Source organism: Aedes aegypti, chromosome 2 (assembly GCF_002204515.2).
Source record: "Aedes aegypti strain LVP_AGWG chromosome 2, AaegL5.0 Primary Assembly, whole genome shotgun sequence".
NCBI lineage: Eukaryota > Metazoa > Arthropoda > Insecta > Diptera > Culicidae > Aedes > Aedes aegypti.
In genome coordinates, this window is record NC_035108.1 from 3,439,495 (window position 1) to 3,458,424 (window position 18,930).

Sequence of the window (18,930 nt, forward strand, 5' to 3'; positions counted from 1 at the left end):
GGCAAGTGTGATGACCGACATAAGCTGTACGCAAATTGCCTCCTTCTTGTGGGCCATACACTGTCCATCCAAGTTTAGACCTGATTGCTATTGGTTCGCCGTCCTGTCCGACTCGTGACTCGATGGGAGCAAATAGATGTAAGTGTTTCAAACCTATCAAAACCTTTGGCGAATCATTTTGGGTATTCGAGTAACGGAAGTTTTCGCAGATGGCTATAACGTTCCGCTAGTTCCTGATAGTTCAACGACTGCTTAGGTAACTTTAGTTCCTTCACGGTGTGAACACTGTTCATCGGAAACGATTCTTTTGACCCAACAGCAGAAATAGACAGATTAAGTATAATTGAATCTCGTTCCAATCTGCTCAAACCTGCTGTCCATGTCACTCGTAGTGGCTGTGGCTTTCCGTTCGCCTTCAATCGATTTGCGATGGAGCTTTCAATCAGCGAATACGAGCTACCTTCATCGAGGAAAGCCATTGTAGTTATCGACTTTTCCCCGAAGCTCAAGGTTACCGGAATCATTCGGAAAATTATCGGTAACTGGACAGCCGCGCTGTGAGTATTGCAGTCCGATCGCATTTCTGGCATTGGACTATGTAACAAAGTGTTATGCTGACCTTGGCACCTTTCGTACTTACACCGGATGTTTGCCTTGCACCGACTTTTCCCGTGACCATTCAAACACGATGGGCATAGCTCAAATCGGTCGACTACCTGTCGACGTTGATGGACACTCATCTTCCGAAATTCTTCGCAATTCCTCAATCGATGATCAGTGCGACGACATACCGGACATGGCGTTCTAGTATGTTCTGGTTTCGACGAACCTTCGAGATGTGTGTTGATGTGACTTTCGTACTCTTTCTGTTTTCCTCCTTTAGACTTGCCGAGACGATTACCAGGATCAGAGGGTGCATCGGTTATTCCAGTTACTTCACTAGCCGTTGAAACTAGATCGGACAGAAAATCTGATAGCGTACGCAGGGTAATCTTGGAGTGTTGTCTCTTGAATCTAACCCAGTCCATTTTCGTCGATGGTGGTAGCTTCCCAACCAACTCCTGTATCAGCAATGGGTTAACTAAATGATCGTTCAGCTCCGTTGCCTCGAGATGGTCACATAGCTGCTGAACTGCCATCCCGAAACTAATGAACGAGCCTAATCGGTCTGATCTCGGGGTTCAGCCTTTCGCACCTTCACCAACAGTGTGTTCAGCAATTGCTCTGGCCGTCCATATAGCATCCGCAATGTGTCAATTATTTGTGGAACTGACCCCGGCAGCAACATCCGGGTGCACACCGCCTCCCTGGCAGGTCCTCTCAAACTCTCCTGCAATCGTGCAAGATTCTCTAGATTTGAGAACCCGCAGGCCTTCGTCGTCGTATTGAAACTGCTGATAAAAATCGGCCATTCGTCTGGCCGGCCGGTGAATACTGGCAGCTTTCTCGATAAAAACTGTCTCGCAGACATTTGGGCTCTCGTCGGAACCGCTGCATCTCTCCGCTTACGTTTCTTCTCATCGATCTCTTCTTCTTCGCTCGTATTACAGCTGGATGATTCGCCCAGATCCTCTACAAGTGAATTATCTAGGAAACTTCCTTCTTCGCTTTCACATTCTTCTTTCGATTCTGTTTCTTCTTTCTTTGCTTCATGGCCTTTCTTCTTCACAATGGATATGGTCGACTGTAGCCGATCGGTCTTCTTCTTTGTTCCAGCTGTGGACGTACCTTCTTCCGGATCCGCTATCGGAGTGGAACTCAACGGGCCTATCGGTAATTCTTCAAACTTCGCTACTCTCGTTACTTTGCTATTAGTTGCTAGTCGTTTCGCTTCTTTCTTCTGATTTTGCAACTTCTGGATCTCCGATTCTACCCGCACTTCGCTATCACACAGCTGTTTCAACTGATCCTGCAGCTTCTTCTTCTCCATTTCCTTTTTTTTTCTGGAAAACCGATTTCGACGCAATTTTCATCTCCAAAATTTGCTTCTCCAGGACCCACTCCATTTCCAACTTCTCATTTTCTAGATCTATTTGAGCCCTGGCCAGCGCTAGCTTTTGTTCCATTTTTCTCTTCAGACGCTCTTTCTCCACCTTCATCCTTTTCAATGCCGCAGAAACTTCTTCGTCTTCCGAGATTGTCTTGAATTTTTCGGTACCGCTTTTACCAGTTTCATCAATCGTATCATCCACCGAAATCGCATCTTCCGCTTCACTTTCCTCATCACTTGAGTTATTCGGATCCTTTTCTCTGCACGAAGAACATCGCCAGTTTTCGTCGTATTCGACTTCCGATCCTACACCAGCGCAGCTGAAATGGAGCCATACTTTGCAGCCTTCGCAGAACACCATATGATCCTCTTCATGATCCGGACGGGTACAAATCGCGCAGTTATACGCCGTCTTATCATCAGTGAGGTTAGATCCGTCCCCTGATAACTGTTTATCCATTTCTGAGGATGTTCGGATCTTTTAAACTGGTCCTTGAAGCAGTGTGTGGTTCACAGCGGCTCAAAACTGCAATTATATTATTCATTTAAATATTGCTTAGTTAGAGTATATCTTTGACTCACATGGATAGTTTTCCTCGCAATGACAACAATTGTATAGTGTTTATCTTTCTGCCTCTTCACACTGCAATCTCCGTCAGTCTACAACATTTTATAATAAGCACTTCATTTCAAAGATTAATCATAGTTTACCTTGCCTCCGCTTTAATCTGAATCAATCTTTTTATAAACTTCTTCGCTTTTTCTATTTATAATTATTATTTACTGGTTTAGCTAACAAATAGTTCTTTAATCAATTCAATAGATCTTTAATACGTTTTATTTACCTCCACTATCTTAACTAGTCTCCAACACATCGCTATATAAGACAGTTCATCATCGGCCGGTAAATAGCCTTAAGGTACAATCACATTTTCCTCTTGTATGTAGTTGCACGCATTAGGACTGTTCTGTAGACTCGATGCCTCTACAGGTATTCTTGAAGAAATCCCGATAGCTGAGTCACTGGATGAAATCTTGGAAAAGTTAGGAATTTCGTGAAAAATTTCAAATATTTTTTGGAGTAATTGGTTCTCCTTGAGAAAACCCTGGTTGAATCTTTTTGGTCTGATTTTTTTTGGCAAGAGATCTCTAATTTCTTATTTTTAAGGCACTCAGGGGCCCAGATAGCCGTAGCGGTAAACGCGCAGCTATTCAGCAAGACCAAGCTGAGGGTCGTGGGTTCGAATCCCACCGGTCGAGGATCTTTTCGGGTTGGAAATTTTCTCGACTTCCCAGGGCATATCTTCGTACCTGCCACACGATATACGCATGCAAAAATGGTCATTGGCATAGTAAGCTCTCAGTTAATAACTGTGGAAGTGCTCATAAGAACACTAAGCTGAGAAGCCGGCTCTGTCTCAGTGGGGACGTAACGCCAGAAAGAAGAAGAAGAAGGCACTCAGTCGCTGTGAAGTCGAAAATCTTTCTTATTTTTCTGGTATTTTTTGTGGGTCAATTTTTTTTCCTAGCTTCACTTTACACAAAATATTTGCCAACGTTTGTCCTACCCATGGTTTCGAACGTGGACGCGCCTCTGGTCTCATGGATTGCCTTATTGAAATATCGAACTACATAGAGTCTGTATCCTTTGACAGATTCACGTACTGTCTTCAGTGGCGTGTACCAGACTCAATACGAGGCACGTTGCTATAATAATTACTTTCAATTTGTTTCTGTTTTTTCCTGATCCGGATTAAGGAATTCTAGATTATTCTAAAGCAGATATTTAATAAACAGAAAAAATATAATCTCTTTTGCTAATAATTTGATGTTTTAAATTATTTGATTACAATTATCTTATCTCTGCTTTTTTCAGGTATGACAATTGCAACTGGATGAGAAATCGTTACAGGTAAATGAAACTAATTAAACACTAGCCCTCAATCTGCAATCTTTTGAAGAAATTACTTTATTTTCCCATGGCAATTCTTTTTCAAAGTTTGGAAGACTTGTGCAGTGTCAGATTTCATTCATTTGTGCTCAAATTTTGAAAGAATCTTACCTAGAATTTAATTACTGGTATGGAAATAAAACCGATATTTTGAACCACCTCAAACCTTTCACGTCCAATCCGACATTTTTTTTTTGTATTTACTAATAGTGCCATAAGCTTTCAAAACTCTCGAAGATTTTTCCTGCTGACCCGAACTTTTATACAGTTGTGGTTTAATAATATTCAAAATAAAACAGCTTCACAGTTTTTTAGGCAACCGCTTATAATGGGAGCTTCACAGTATTTATACTTGTTTGAAAAACTTGCTATGACGAGTAGTATACTCTAGCCTTAGAACATTTGGTAATGTTGAATCGTCTTTTAAAATCGAAGGTCATATAGAATCTCTACTAAAGAGGGAGCGTACCGTAAAACGGGGTAACTTTGATAGTTTTTTCTAAGAAAATTTGAATATTTTTGCGTGCTGTTTCAAAGATTTATTATTTATATTTTTAAAACAAGTACAGGCATCCTGGCAATCGATTACAGTCGATAAATTGGCAAACGATTTATTTTGAATGGATATATGATTTTTCATATAATCGAAAGTTGCTTTTCTGTTTTGGGGTAACTTTGATAATGGAGTATGAATCGTACAAAATTGAATGAATTACGAACATTTGTAGGGCATTGCATACCTCTAGGCGTTTAACGTTATATGGAAATTTCTGACTTAGTTTACAAAAATGGTCCCAGTTTGTGAAAATGCTTTTCGCTAAGAGATTTGAGACCGTATTCAAGTTCTATGATAACTAGGCTGTCAAAGATAAGTGGCCAACTATTCAAAACTACATCAAATAGTAATCGTAGAACAGAATGTTTGTAAGCGTTTCGAAAATGCTAAAATTGTGTAAATTTTTTAAATTTGTATAAAAAGCTTAAAATGTTCTTGATTCAAATGAAAACCGCTCCTACATGAAGTGTCATACCAATATTCTTTAGTCTTGCATTCGTTTTGCTTAACTGATTAACAGAAATTATGATATTTCGATTAGTATGTGGTGGGTTACGCACTATCAAAGTTACCCGCATTATCAAAGTTACCCCGTTTTACGGTACCTCTAAATAATTAATGCAGATACATACACACACATACATACTTGTACCACAGACAAATATTTTGAACACTCTCAATCGTATTATTTTCTTCATTCTTAATTGATCTTATTGGGAACAAATCGAAGTTTCCATTTAAAACTTAGACTTTTGTTGTTCTTTTTCGTTGTACAAACGAGCAGTTCTAAATCTTCAGAACAAGGTTTTTTCATAAGGTGCGCCACAAACCAGCAGACTCAAGTGGGCTGATCACGCAGTATGGATGCCTGAGAAAAGATGTACCAAATCAAGTTTAGATACTAATATAGATTAATGACTTTATGAAACGTTACGACTACATAACCGTTCCGAAGTGAAAAGGCGTGTATGTGAGCCATATTAGTTGGTGTAATATGGGAGAATATCGACGAATATGAAGCTACCAAAACAACCAGAAGTCGCATAATAATTAACGTAAAAACTCGTTTACTAGTACAAATAACATCACAACCGCACAAAACGGTGACACACATCGTTTGAGTTACGAGTTTCCTCGCATAAACGCTATTTTCTGAATTCATCAGTGCATTTCGTTTCGCCCCGTATAGTCGTACAAGGTAAGTCGGATCGATCCGTAGCAGCTTTCACATCTACTTTGTTATCACAAATTAAGTCGCATAAGTGTTCAGATTAGTTCGCAATAAAATCGGCACACTCGCATTGTTTGTTATTTTTCATCATATAAATTATTCACATACAGGGGATAGGCAAAATGATTGAGATAGGCAAAATTTTGCCCAAATTCAAATGCCTTTAACTTTATGAAAAATGGATGAAATTGGATGCATCTGGAAGCAGTCGACGGCAAATTTGGTCCAGTTTTAGGAACTTCCTTGGCCATGCATATTGGCCACTGGACACCGGAGATGTTCCGGATTTTCTGAGGTCATGTCCAAATGTCATTTTTTTTTGTCGCTTCTATTTTTGTGCGGTGTAAAGTTCGATAGATGTTTGCAATTTTCCTAGAAACTAGAACTAATAGGAAGTTGAATGCCACCGGACGCATTAAGATTGGTTGGAAATCTTCAGAAATATTACCATTTCCGTAAAACTGGTTCTTGAAAGCATGGTCAGTCATGTTTGTATTTCCAATCATGTTAATATTATACGGAGCTATATCCAAGCGGACACTAACCTTAAAAATGATGATTCCTGCAGTATACTCAGAACCATTAGATGCACAGACTACACTATAGAAGGTTCCAAGTACCCTGGGGGAAGTGGTCAATTAGGAACATATCCGGAACCATATCAATATGGGCATCAAACTTCATGATTTTTGAAGGTTATGCTTTCCGAAGCATTTCCAGCATCACTGGCTGCCATGACCACTTTATAGTAGGTTCCAGGTGCCCCGGGGAATGTGGCCGATTCGGAACATGTCGGGGTATCTGGAACCTTCTATAGAGTGGTCCGTGCATCTAATGGTTCTGAATACGCTGCAGGAAACATCATTTTTAAGGTTGCTGTCCGCTTGATAATAGCTCCGGATAATATTTACATGATTTGAAATACAAACATGACTGACCATGCTTTCCGGAACCAGTTTTACGGAAATGGTCATATTTCTGAAGATTTCCAACCAATCTTAATGCGTCCAGTGGCATTCAACTTCCTATTAGTTCTAGTTTCTAGGAAAATTGCAAACATCTATCTAACTTTACACCGCACAAAAATACAAGCGACAGAAAAAATGACATTTGGACATGACCTCAGAAAATCCGGAACATCTCCGGTGTCCAGTGGCAAATATGCATGGCCCAGAAAGTTCCTAAAACTGGACCAAATTTGCCGTCGACTGCTTCCAGATGCATCCAATTTCATCCATTTTTCATAAAGTTAAAGGCATTTGAATTTGGGCAAAATTTTGCCTATCTCAATCATTTTGCCTATCCCCTGTATATCACCTCCACTTTCGTACGTATAAGGCCTTTTCGCGACATCTCATACGTGAAACTATGCACACATAACCATTCTGGTTGTAACCTGCTATTTAAATGACTAAAACATAATACGCGATAATATTTGCAGAAGCTTCCATTTTTTAACTATACTCAAATATGTTGCCAAAAACGAGGCTTCCAAAAACGGAAGCCCACTGCTTCCAGTGGACGATTTGACGTTTGAAGGAAGCACCACACTAGACAATGGACTAGCGTGCAACGCCCAATGGCACAGTCGAAATACTTTCCTGACGAAGCGGGCATTGAACCCATACTCCTTAACACACTGCAGCTAAATGCATGGTAACACTAACCGTAGGACCACGAAGCTCACAGGTTTATTTACTTTTATTATTAGGGGTCATGCACAAATTATGTCACGCTCCAAGGGGGGGGGGGTCAAGCCAGGCGTGGCAAGCCTTATTAAATTTTCGAAGTATTCATACAAAAAAAATGACAAAGGGGGGGAGGGGGTCGAAAAAGTCGAAATTTAGCGTGACATAATTTGTGTACCATCCCTTATTATATTTTATGCATTGAGACATACGCCAAAGTTTTCAATTTTCGTGCCCAGGGATGCGACGTGTCCGTGCATAGGAAAAGTTCAGAAAAGTCTCTGGGATAGTCGAAAAAAACGGGAGAAATCTAATCTGTCATTTTGTAAGGAAGATAACATGCCATTTTTAAACAGCCTACTTGATGGCAAGACGAAGCACAGTATTTCGATCGGCCGAAATCGTGAACTTAATTCTGTAGCACCTTTAAACGTGATTTTTTCGGAATGGTGTCTTCGGACAAAAATTTTCTAAAAATATAGCGCATATATTGACGGTAAATGTTAGTTCGCAACTTTGCCACGGGCGGCGCTGCGAAAATATTTTTTTTTAAATGACGATCTTTAAATATGATGTCTTCGGCAAAGTTGTAGATAATTCAAGTACAAACAACTTTGCCAAAGACACCTAGTGTGTATTCAGCCGCATTTCCAAAATACGGGAGTATTTTATGAACGACCCCCTAAAACTAGTTTTTCTCCGATATTTTGAAAATACGAAGTTTCCGGTAGCAACAATGTTCTACAAAATTATGTAAACAGTCAAAATGAATCATTTTCTAGAAGACACTAGTCTTCTAAAGATCAAGGAAAAGCAGTTATAACTGTTTAAGTGCAAAAATCAGTCATTTTTGGGGTCCGTGTATTTATTCGTGTGGCAGCTGGTGGCAGATGAAACCTAGTAGGATTCAAAATACATCATTAGTAGTTGTAAATGTCGATAGTGTCATTAGTATCCACGAGTATCTCTTTTACTTAGAGGAAGTTTCATCAATGACTCTTATTACCCTGAAGTACTTAGTTATGTGAAGGGTAGAGGGCTATGTGACTCCAAACTTCTTCATTTTCTTCTCCTTGACACATTCTTCATCTTTATGCACACACTCAATAGGTTCCCAATACTTTTATGAAGAAAGTTCTCAATTAGTCTTTACAAAATGACTCGCCATACAACTATTTTTCGTTTGCAGTTTTAGCTATTTTTCGTACATAGACACTATAGTAAGTGCAAGCTATGCAAATTTGGTGAAATATTCTGTTGAGAAAAGAGTAAATCATTGAATCACTATTCTGTGAATCAAATCAGTGTTTAAATGTTAACGTAGTGCTTATGGTTGCCACACTCATTTACAAAATCATCTGATATTGAGGCACTTGCCTGATTTTGGATTTGAATTTGATACATCACTTAATTTGCTACTCACTGCTACACTGCTACTCGTTCTTGCACGTGTCATGTAGTAAACACTAGCCTGCTAGTTTATCTTTTTGGTCTTTTAGTGCTATTATTCTAGTGAGTCAGCTGTATAATGCTAGCACGCAGAGCGAATTAAAGTGCTATTTGGTTACTTGGGATGTACGAAAAAACGCAAAAATCTCAAGTGAAAAATAGTTGTAGGGCGAGTCATTTCGTAAAGCGTCTTTTCAGGAGATTGAGAACTTTCTTCAAAAATGTATTTGGAACCTATTGGTTGTGCGTAATGATGAAGAATGTGTCAAGAAGAAGACAAAGAAGAAGTATGGAGCCACATAGCCCTCTACCCATCATATAACTAAGTACTACAGGGTAATAAGAGTCATTGATGAAACTTCCTCTAAGTAAAAGGGATACTCGTGGATACTAATGACACTATCGACATTTACAACTACTAATGATGTATTTTGAATCCTACTAGGTTTCATCTGCCACCAGCTGCCACCCGAATAAATACACGGACCCCAAAAATGACTGATTATTGCACTTAAACGGTTATAACTGCTTTTCCTTGATCTTTAGAAGACTAGTGTCTTCTAGAAAATGATTCATTTTGACTGTTTACATAATTTTGTAGAACATTGTTGCTACCGGAAACTTCGTATTTCAAAATATCGGAGAAAAACTAGTTTTAGGGGGTCGTTCATAAAATACTCCCGTATTTTGGAAATGCGGCTGAATACACACTAGGTGTCTTTGGCAAAGTTGCTTGTATTTGAAATATCTACAACTTTGCCGAAGACATCATATTTAAAGATCGTCATTTAAAAACAAATATTTTCGCAGCGCCGCCCGTGGCAAAGTTGCGAACTAACATTTACCGTCAATATATGTGCTATATTTTTAGAAAATTTTTGTCCGAAGACACCATTCCGAAAAAATCACGTTTAAAGGTGCTACAGAATTAAGTTCACGATTTCGGCCGATCGAAATACTGTGCGAAGTGCACCGGGACCACTGGTATATAAATATTAGGGTGCCAATGAAAATCGATTTTTCGAATTTCAAAAAATGGAAGTGCTCAAAAGTTTTGTCTCCTTGAAAAAAGTCCCCATGCAAAATTTGAGCTCAATCGGACTTCATTAAGTGGACCCCCAAAGCAGTCAAAGTTTGGCTTTTTTGACCCATGAAAAATCTCCATGAAATCACCGAAATCGATTGTTTTTTTGATGGCAGATGTCTAAGAAATGCATGAAACGTCGAGATCTGGTGATATTTGGAAAAACATTTTTTTTGAAAAAATCGACCTTTTGGGACTTAGTAAATTTTTGAGTTGGGGGAGTGAATTGAATTTGAAATGAACGATTTGAATTCAATTGCTGAGAAATTCAAGGCAATAGTATTGAAACATATCCTATATCATTGTTGGCCACTGGAAGCATATTATATGTGATATTTCATTAGGGTGGTTCATTTACTAGGGTGGTTTTTTTTGTTAAAAAATAAAAAAATAAAAAATTGAATTTTAATTGAATATTGAAAACAATAGTATAGGAACATCCCTCACATTTTCGTAAGCCATTTTCTACATTTAATATGTGGTATTTTATTAGGGTGGTTCACTTATTTTCCATTAGGGTGGGCCTTTCTGTCGAAAAATCATAATTCGAATGGGATATTAAAAACAATAGTATTTTATCACCTCTTTCATCATCGTAGGGCATTTCCTTCATTAGATTCGTGATATTTTATTAGGGTTGTTCACTTATTTTCCATTGGTGTTTGCCGAAAATTAAAAAAAAATCAAGTAATTTTGAATTTGATCCTTTTAGTATTTTAACACCTCTTTTATAATCATAGGCCATTGTCTTCATTTTTGTTTAGAGAGGCTTTAAATTCCTCTGAATTCATGCGCCTCTAGTTCCATTTGATATGCGACATCATCGTAGGACACTGTTAACATATTTCATTAGGGAGTTTCTCTCATTTTCCATAAGGGTGCATCATTTTTCGTACAGTTTGAAACCATGATTTCTCGAAAAAGTTTCGTCCACTTTACTTAATTATGGTCTCATTGTAAAAATTTCAACCTTAATATCTACAGACCGAAAGATTATGGTGTGGACTACTACATAATATTTGCGTAATGTTCGACGAAAAATGTAAAGGTAACTTAGTTAACAACAAAAGAGTTTTCTAGAAAGCCTCTCATTGTTTGAAAGGTCCTTTTGAAAAGTTTTGCGTGATTTTCATTCGGAATGCAACACTTCACTAAGCTGAACCAGTTCGGAGTCCTCGTCTCATACAAAATCCGCTTGCTACTTCGTGATTTCAGATGCACTCATCTCAGAGATCAAGCATTGAGCCTCAGTGACCTTTCCAATTTAGTTTTACAAATTCCGAAGGAAATTCCAGAGAAAATTCTGAAGGAAATACCGAAGGAAATTCCAAAGGAAATTCCAACGGAAATTCCAGAGGGAATTACGAAGGAAATTCCAGTGGAAATTCTGAAGGAAATTCCAGTGGAAATTCCGAAAGAAATTCCAGAGAAAATTCCGAAGAAAATTCCAGACGAAATTTATCAGGAAATTCCAGAGGAAATTTCGCAGAGAAAATTTCCAGAGGAAATTCTAAAGGAAATTCCAGAGATAATTTCGAAGAAAATTCTAGGGGAAATACGGAAGGAAATTCCAAAGGAAATTCCGAATGAAATTCCAGAGGAAATTCCAAAGGAAATTCCAGAGGAAATTCCGAAGCAAATTCCAGAGGATATTCCGAAGGGAATTCCAGAGAAAATTCCGAAGGAAATACCGAAGGAAATTCCAGAGGAAACAAAAATTATAGAGGTACTTCCGAAGAAAATTCCGAAACAATTTCAAAGCTTCAAAAGAAATTCCGAATCAAATTTAGCATGAAGCTCCAAAAGGAATTCCGAAGGAAACTCCAGAAGAAATTCCGAAGCAAATTGCAAAGTAAATCTCGACGAAAATAACGTAGAAAATTCCAAATCAAATCCCGAAGGTAGCTCCAAAAGAAATTCCAAAGCAAATTCAAAAAGAAATTCCATAAAAATAAATCCGAATGGATTTTTGAAGGATGTTCCGAAGCAAATTACAAAGAAAACTCGGACGAAAATTGCGCAGAAAATTCCAAATGAAATTCCGAAGCCAGCTCTAGAAGAAATTGCAGAGGAAATTCCATAAGAAATTTCAAAGGAACTTCCAGAACGAATTCCAAAGGTAATTCTGAAGGCAATTCCAGAAGAAATTCCGAATGAAATTCCAAAGGAAACGCCAAAGAAAATGTTGAAGAACTGAAGAAGGAAATTCCGAAAGTAATTCCAAAGAAATCCAAAATAACTTCCTGAAGCAACTTACTGAAAGAAATTCATGAAGAAAGAATGCAAAAAGAAAGGAAATTTCCGTAAAAAAATCCATTATAAATAAAATTCCGAAATCTCCATAGGAAATTCCAAAGGTTATTCCAAAGGAAATTCCGAGGAAACTCTATAACAAATTTGGAAGTAAACTTCAAACGAAATTCCGAAAGAAATTTCAAAGAGCATTTTGAAGGAAGTAATAAAGGAATTCCAAAGGAAATTCTGAAGAAAATTTGATAAGTAGCCTCAAAGAAAACTGCAAATGAATTTTAAAGGATACTCCTAAGGAAATTTCGACGGAAATTCCAAAGTTAATTCCGAAGGAAACTAAAAACAATCCAACGGAATTTCCGAAGCAAATTTCAGAGGAAATTCTGACGAAAATTGCGTAGAAAATTCCAAATAAAATTCCAAAAAAAAAATCCAAAGGAAATTCCGAAGAAAATTCCGTGGAAAATTTCAAAGGTAATTCCAAAAACTCCATAGGAAAACCTTCAAAATATAAGGGAAATCCCGGAAAAAAAATAAAAAAAATGAATAAAATTCTAAAAGAAATTCTGAAGCACATTCCAAAGGACATTCCGACGACAATTCTGAAAAATATCCTAAGCATATTCAAAAGGGAATTTCTAAGGAAATTCTAAAGAAAATTCCAAAGCAAATCCCGAAGCAAATTGCAATGAAAAAAAGAAGTTAAAATGAAATTTCGTAGAAAATTTCTGAGGAATTTTCTATGGAATATCCAAAGCAAATTTGTAAGGAAATTCTCAAGAAAACTCTGTAGAAATTCCAAAGAAAATTGTAAAGGAAATTTCTAAGAATATTCCGCACTAAATTTCAAAGGTCCAAAAGAAATCCCAAATGAAATTCCGAAGAAAGTTCCAAGAAAAATTTCAAAGGAAATTCCAGAGTAAATTCCAATGCTTCGAAAGAAATTCCAAATAATATTTCGAATACAATTCTGAAAGAAGCTCCAAAGATAATTACACAGGATATTCCGAAACAAACTCTAGAAGAAATTCGGAAGGAAACTCCAAAGAAAATTCCAAAGCAAATTTCGAAGAAAACTCAAAAAGAAACTCCGAAGTAAATTTCGAAGAAAATTCCAATGAAAAGTTCAGAATGAAATTCCGAAGGACACTTCATAGGAAATTTCGAAGGAAATACCACAGAAAATTCAAAACGGCACTTCTAAAGATACCGAAGAAAATTCCACAGGATATTCCGAAGCAAATTCAGGATAAATTTCCAATTTTGATGAAAGTTCCGTAGAAAATTTCAAAATAAATTTCGTAGAAAAGTCCAATAAAAATTTTAAAAGGAATTTCGAAGGAAATATAAACTAAACACTTTTGTTGCCCTTCATCGTCGCCCATCAAGCTATTGTCATAATTTGAATACGTCAAAAAATATTTCATTCCTTTTTTATCTGTATTTTGATTATGGCAGTTAGAGTTGTGTTTCACTGAATTCACTGATTATTGTTATTGGAACGTTTTATTTTAACTATTCAAAAGAAAACCTTAATGAAAATATCTTAACGAAGAGTTGCATGCCAATGAAGAATCATGATTCAAAACTATACAACAAAGTTGATTTGTTAGATCTGTTGAGAATATGTTTTTTTTTTTTAATTTACAAATTAAATGATCACCCTTATGCAAAATTGAGGACAATAGCCCCAATAAAATATCACTTATTATATGTTAACAGTGGCCTACGATGACATAGGAGATGTTTAATTACTCATGTATTTATTATTCCATTCAAATTCTCAATTTTTTTTTAAAGGACCACCGTAATGGAATATAAGTGAGCCTTCCCAATGAAATATCACGAATCTAATGAAGGAAATGGCCTACAATGATGAAAGAGATGATAAAATACTATTGTTTTTAATATCCCATTCAAATTATGATTTTTCGACAGAAAGGCCCACCCTAATGGAAAATAAGTGAACCACCCTAATAAAATGGCTTACGATAATGTGAGAGATGTTCCAATAGTCTTCAATATTCAATTAAAATTCAATTTTTTATTTTTTTTAAGTAGATTAAAAAACCAGTGTTTTGTGCAACATGCTCACCACCCAGATAACCAAAATGTACGTATAACGAAATCACTTGGAGGCTTTGCATGTGCTAAATTTCACTTATAAGATGTCGAGAAATGGCTTTCTACGTACAAAAGTGGAGGCGATATACGTGTCTATATTTTATGATGAATAATAGCATACCATGCGAGTGTATACATTTTCAACCGAACTAACCAGCGATCTTATGCGACTTAGCGTATGATAACAAATGTTGATTTGACAGCGACTACGGATTGATTCGACTTACTTTGTACGAGTGTATGGGGTGGAACAAAATGTACAAATGAACTCAGAAAAAATGCATTTTATGCGAGGAAACTCATCAATCAATTTTATGGGTCATAAGCTAATAGATCCTAATCTAAAATGCTGTGGAAAGTGTACTGTTATCTGTTGAACTTGGGTACCGAGAGTAGCACCAAGGGACCAAATGTAGTACAAGTTTAGAAGTGGTACCCATTCTGAGCCCGTCTTTATTTCGTCATCTGACTATGTCTTTATTTCGTCTTTGGTTTAACCAAACTGATACATCTGCTCAGTGTCAGGTGCCCTGGGAAACCTGCGTGGACCCCCACACCGTCAAATCACAACCCCATGGGCAACACTGCAAACAATGTTAATTTTTGCCTTTGTGTCATCTATTCACATTTAATAAACATAAAATATGTACGTAATATTTGCCGGCTGCCAGAAGCGCATTCACCAGAGTACATGGCTGGCAGTCCTCAGTCACAGTGTCGGCTTCTCAACAGCAGCAGCAGAACAGAATGTGCCCTTTTCACCGTCAATCCCCATCCACATCCGTTGGCTAAAGTTAATATAACAAACACTTTATGGGAATGTTACGCCCTTAATTCCGCCACGACAGAACGGCAACACTGCCACCGACCGACCGACCGCATCGCACAGCCCCTAGGATGACACTAATGGTTTCTAGTGCTTCTTCCCACCATCCAAGGGTCACAGTCGCAAAGCAGCTTCAGAACTCCAATTCAAACCATCATCCAAGTAGGCGGCGAACTCGTCTGATGTCGTCGTCGGAAAAGATGCTACCGACTTCCTGTCCCCTCCCTCTCTCCTACATGATGAAAGGTGAAGACATACGAGGGCGTCGCGGCAAGCGAGAGCGACGCGCTTCAGTCAGTCACATGCACACATGACATGATGCTTTTGTGCTCGCTGAACTTGCCTCGGCTGCTTGTCGGTTGGTTTTGTACACTACGTCCTATGTCTTCGTCATTGTCGCACCGTGATTTCATCTTGTTACAACAGCCACTCCGCATTTCCCCTTTTGGCTTTGTGTTCCTCGGCGGGGAGGAAGTAATTGTCATTCCGGAATGCTTGACGCTTCTTCGTGGGGTGGGTGGATGGTTGGCTTGGCGGTTGAAAGTTGAGACGAGATGTTGATGGACTAGTGACTGCAGCACAAGTCTTTTTCCCAACCCCCTCCCCGCGAAGGAGGGAAACTCCTCAAGGAGGAACCACTTGAAGATTGCATCTCTTTTGGCTTCGTTCATCGTCATTGTCGTTGGCCGCCGCTGCCTGAGATGATGACAAGGATGGCACAATGCACTTACAACGAGCGAAGTTTACGATCCTTGAGAAAAGTGAGTGAATGCATCCAAGAGTGCCGTTGCTGACGTCGGGAAAAATCTGCAGTCTGCTCACGTGTAGGCTACTAGATTGGTTTTGAGTCTTAAGGTCGGTAGCTTGCGGTCGGGAATTGCAGCAATTTTCAATCTGGGACGATCGATGAGAGCGTAATTTGAAAAGAATTGCAATTAAATAGCACTCGGAGAATTTGACGAAATTCCGGTACTCGGAATTCATTTAATTCCGTTAATTTCCTAGAGAACCTTTATCTTTCGCTAGAACGCTATCCTTTTGAAACTCAAACAAAACTTCGCGTCTCTACGGATAGCAAACTGAGAACCAAAGTGCTGCTTTTGGAGGAGCTTGATATTCAACTTTCAACTTGTACTTCTTGGACTGGAACTGCTCCGCAAGCTGTTTTTCTTGGCCGTCTTTATGAAAGACAAATATATCCTCAGCCGATGTGATGTTTGCTTTTGGTGTGTACATTTCAATGTTTGTCTTCGCTAGCAGTAATCCTTTTAACCTCGTGCGAATTTTAAAGACCGGGATTTAACTTTTCCCCAGAGTGTGTGTGTGTGTGGAAGCCAGGAAAACCCGATCAGCTTAATTGTTTGTTAATTTCCATGAAATTTCTTTCAAACCCGCAACTTTCCGGTTGCGGCAAAATCTTGTGTTGGGTAGCCTACTACGACTACTGGGTGCGAAAGTAAACTTTCAAGAAACGGTAAATCCGATCCAAGCAAGCATGCTCTTCTCTTCCCTTCGTGATTTGAGCCAAACATTTGAAAAGACCGAAACAACGAAACGAACATCCGCCTCCATTCAAACCACACGAGCACACTCACAAGCGAAGTGATCATTAATTCATGAAATAATAATACACTTGCCTACCTCAAATTGCTCCCAACCATTAGAAGCTCGTTTTTCCTCGTTCCGACCCAGCATCGACACCGGAGGAATCACAACAGTTGAGTCGTCTGTTCGGTGTGGCACCGTTTAATGGGATTAAACGTGTGGCGGCCCCTTTTCCTGCACTTTCATCCCTTGCCTTCCGGAGCGATTTGGTCCTTGGGAAAATCATCATTTTCACGTCGGCATCGTATTCGAGGCTCAATCTCTGCGCTGCCGTGTTTCTAAGCTGTAGAACATCAACACTCTACACAACAGGAAATCTTTCAAAAGGGGGGAAAAGAACACACACACAGTTGATCAAATGTCGTAACTCCCCCAATCCCCCACCAAATGTGAGTCGAGATTTATGATTTATATAGGTAAGAGATTAATAATGCCACGGAAAGCAACCCCAACATAATAGGCCCAGGTTGGGAAAAATCCGCTTACCTAAGGGAATGTGTTTCTGGAACAGAGAATGGCATCATCGCGATTCTGCGGTTCGGGGATTTTCTTTCGTAGATACGCTTAACGGTTGACGAGATGGATTATAATATAATCGTCATCATTATCACTTCAAGTAATGGTATGATGGTTGCGAAAAGCGATTGATTTTATTCATCGGTAATCGCCGACGAAAATTGCTTACTATTTGACTTATTACAACAAGCACTATTCGAACAAAAAATTACATTTGTTTTTTTTTGGGAACTAATATTGTCATAACATTCTTCTTCATCTTCTTGGCATTACGTCCTCACTGGAACAGAGCCTGCTTCTCAGCTTAAGAGCACTTCCACAGTAAATAACTGAGCTTTCTGTGCCAAAGTCGCCATTTTCGCATTCGTATTCGTGTGACAAGCAGGCTTGGGAATTGTGACCACTATTTACCACAGTTCATCGATTCTGCCAGTCAACAAAAACACAAAGCAGCAGCAGCATCAATACCATCAGGTGTTGCGCTGCCAATGGTTCACACACTGCTTGACTGTTTTTGTCTCTCCTCTATGACCGTTTTCGGGCAACCATTCCAAGGTGAATGATTGAAAAAAATGTTAAATAATTCAATCGCTAATATTTCGTTTGTGTTTTCAACTAATTGAAATCTATTAGCGCTAACAGCAAGAGTACAATTGTTCCGTTGCGATACATATAAACAAGTTCAATTTCATGCTGCCTTTATCGAGCAAAAATGCAAAACTCCGAAAACCGGAAAATCGTGTCACCACTGTACTCGAGTCATTTCGCATTCGGGTTTGAAAAAACGTTGGGAGGAAAAATATTACAGTTTTGAAGAGCCGTGACATTTTTTTGTTTTGAACGGTCATGGTTTGCTTTGGATTTTGATGGTCGTATAGAAAAATGTGAATGTCGAGGTGGTAAATGTTTGCTACAGTACATTTCCCATCCCTGGTGGCAAGTACGACAATACTCTATGCCTAGGGAAGTCAAGGAAATTTCCATTACGAAAAGCTCCTGGACCGACCGGGAATTGAATCCAGACACCTTCAGCATAGTTGCATATGTTCACAAAAATGTATACTAAGAAAGTATTGAACAAACTTCAATTATACTATTCATACTCTAGAAATTTGTAATTTACCTTAAATGTTCCAATGTAAATGTTTTCATCACAAATTTTAATGGAAATTTGGAAAAAAATAACAACTATGGCTATTTCTTTTGCATTGCAAAAGTTTTTGGGAACATACCTTTCAAAGCGATACCACAGAGTGCGCTTAGGAAGCCTAAGCAAGCGGTTCGTTTGTTTTAACCGCCGCACTGTGTTTTATTTTATCGATTTCGTGAGCTTTTTAAATAGCGCGCAAACCGTTGATTTTAACGATACATTTTTTTTTTCAGAGAAGTTTCTTAGTTTCTATACTGACAAATTATACTGACAAATTTGTGTGCGATTGGATAGATATGATTCGAACCATTTGAGAACCTGTCCTCCTATGCCATATTTTTTCAAAACTTTTAACATTTCTGGGCGTGATATAGTTTCGATTGCCCGTTTGAGGTCCAAAAATAAAACAATAATCGTTTTCTTTTCCTCTATCATTCGTTTCCATTTATACAAAAGTAAGTTCAAAGCAGATTCACACGAATGGTTCTGTCTAAATCCAGATTGTTCACT

At 38.4% G+C, this 18,930-nt stretch overlaps 1 protein-coding gene across 1 annotated transcript in view; it reads left to right on the top strand.

Moving 5' to 3' along the window:
* Positions 1–18,930, top strand: part of LOC110675282 — a 685,744-nt gene that overhangs the window by 507,147 nt on the left and 159,667 nt on the right. The window contains exon 5 of the mRNA XM_021839766.1: positions 3,867–3,902. Within this exon, the coding sequence (XP_021695458.1) occupies positions 3,867–3,902 (36 nt within the window). The remainder of the gene's footprint in view (positions 1–3,866; positions 3,903–18,930) is intronic.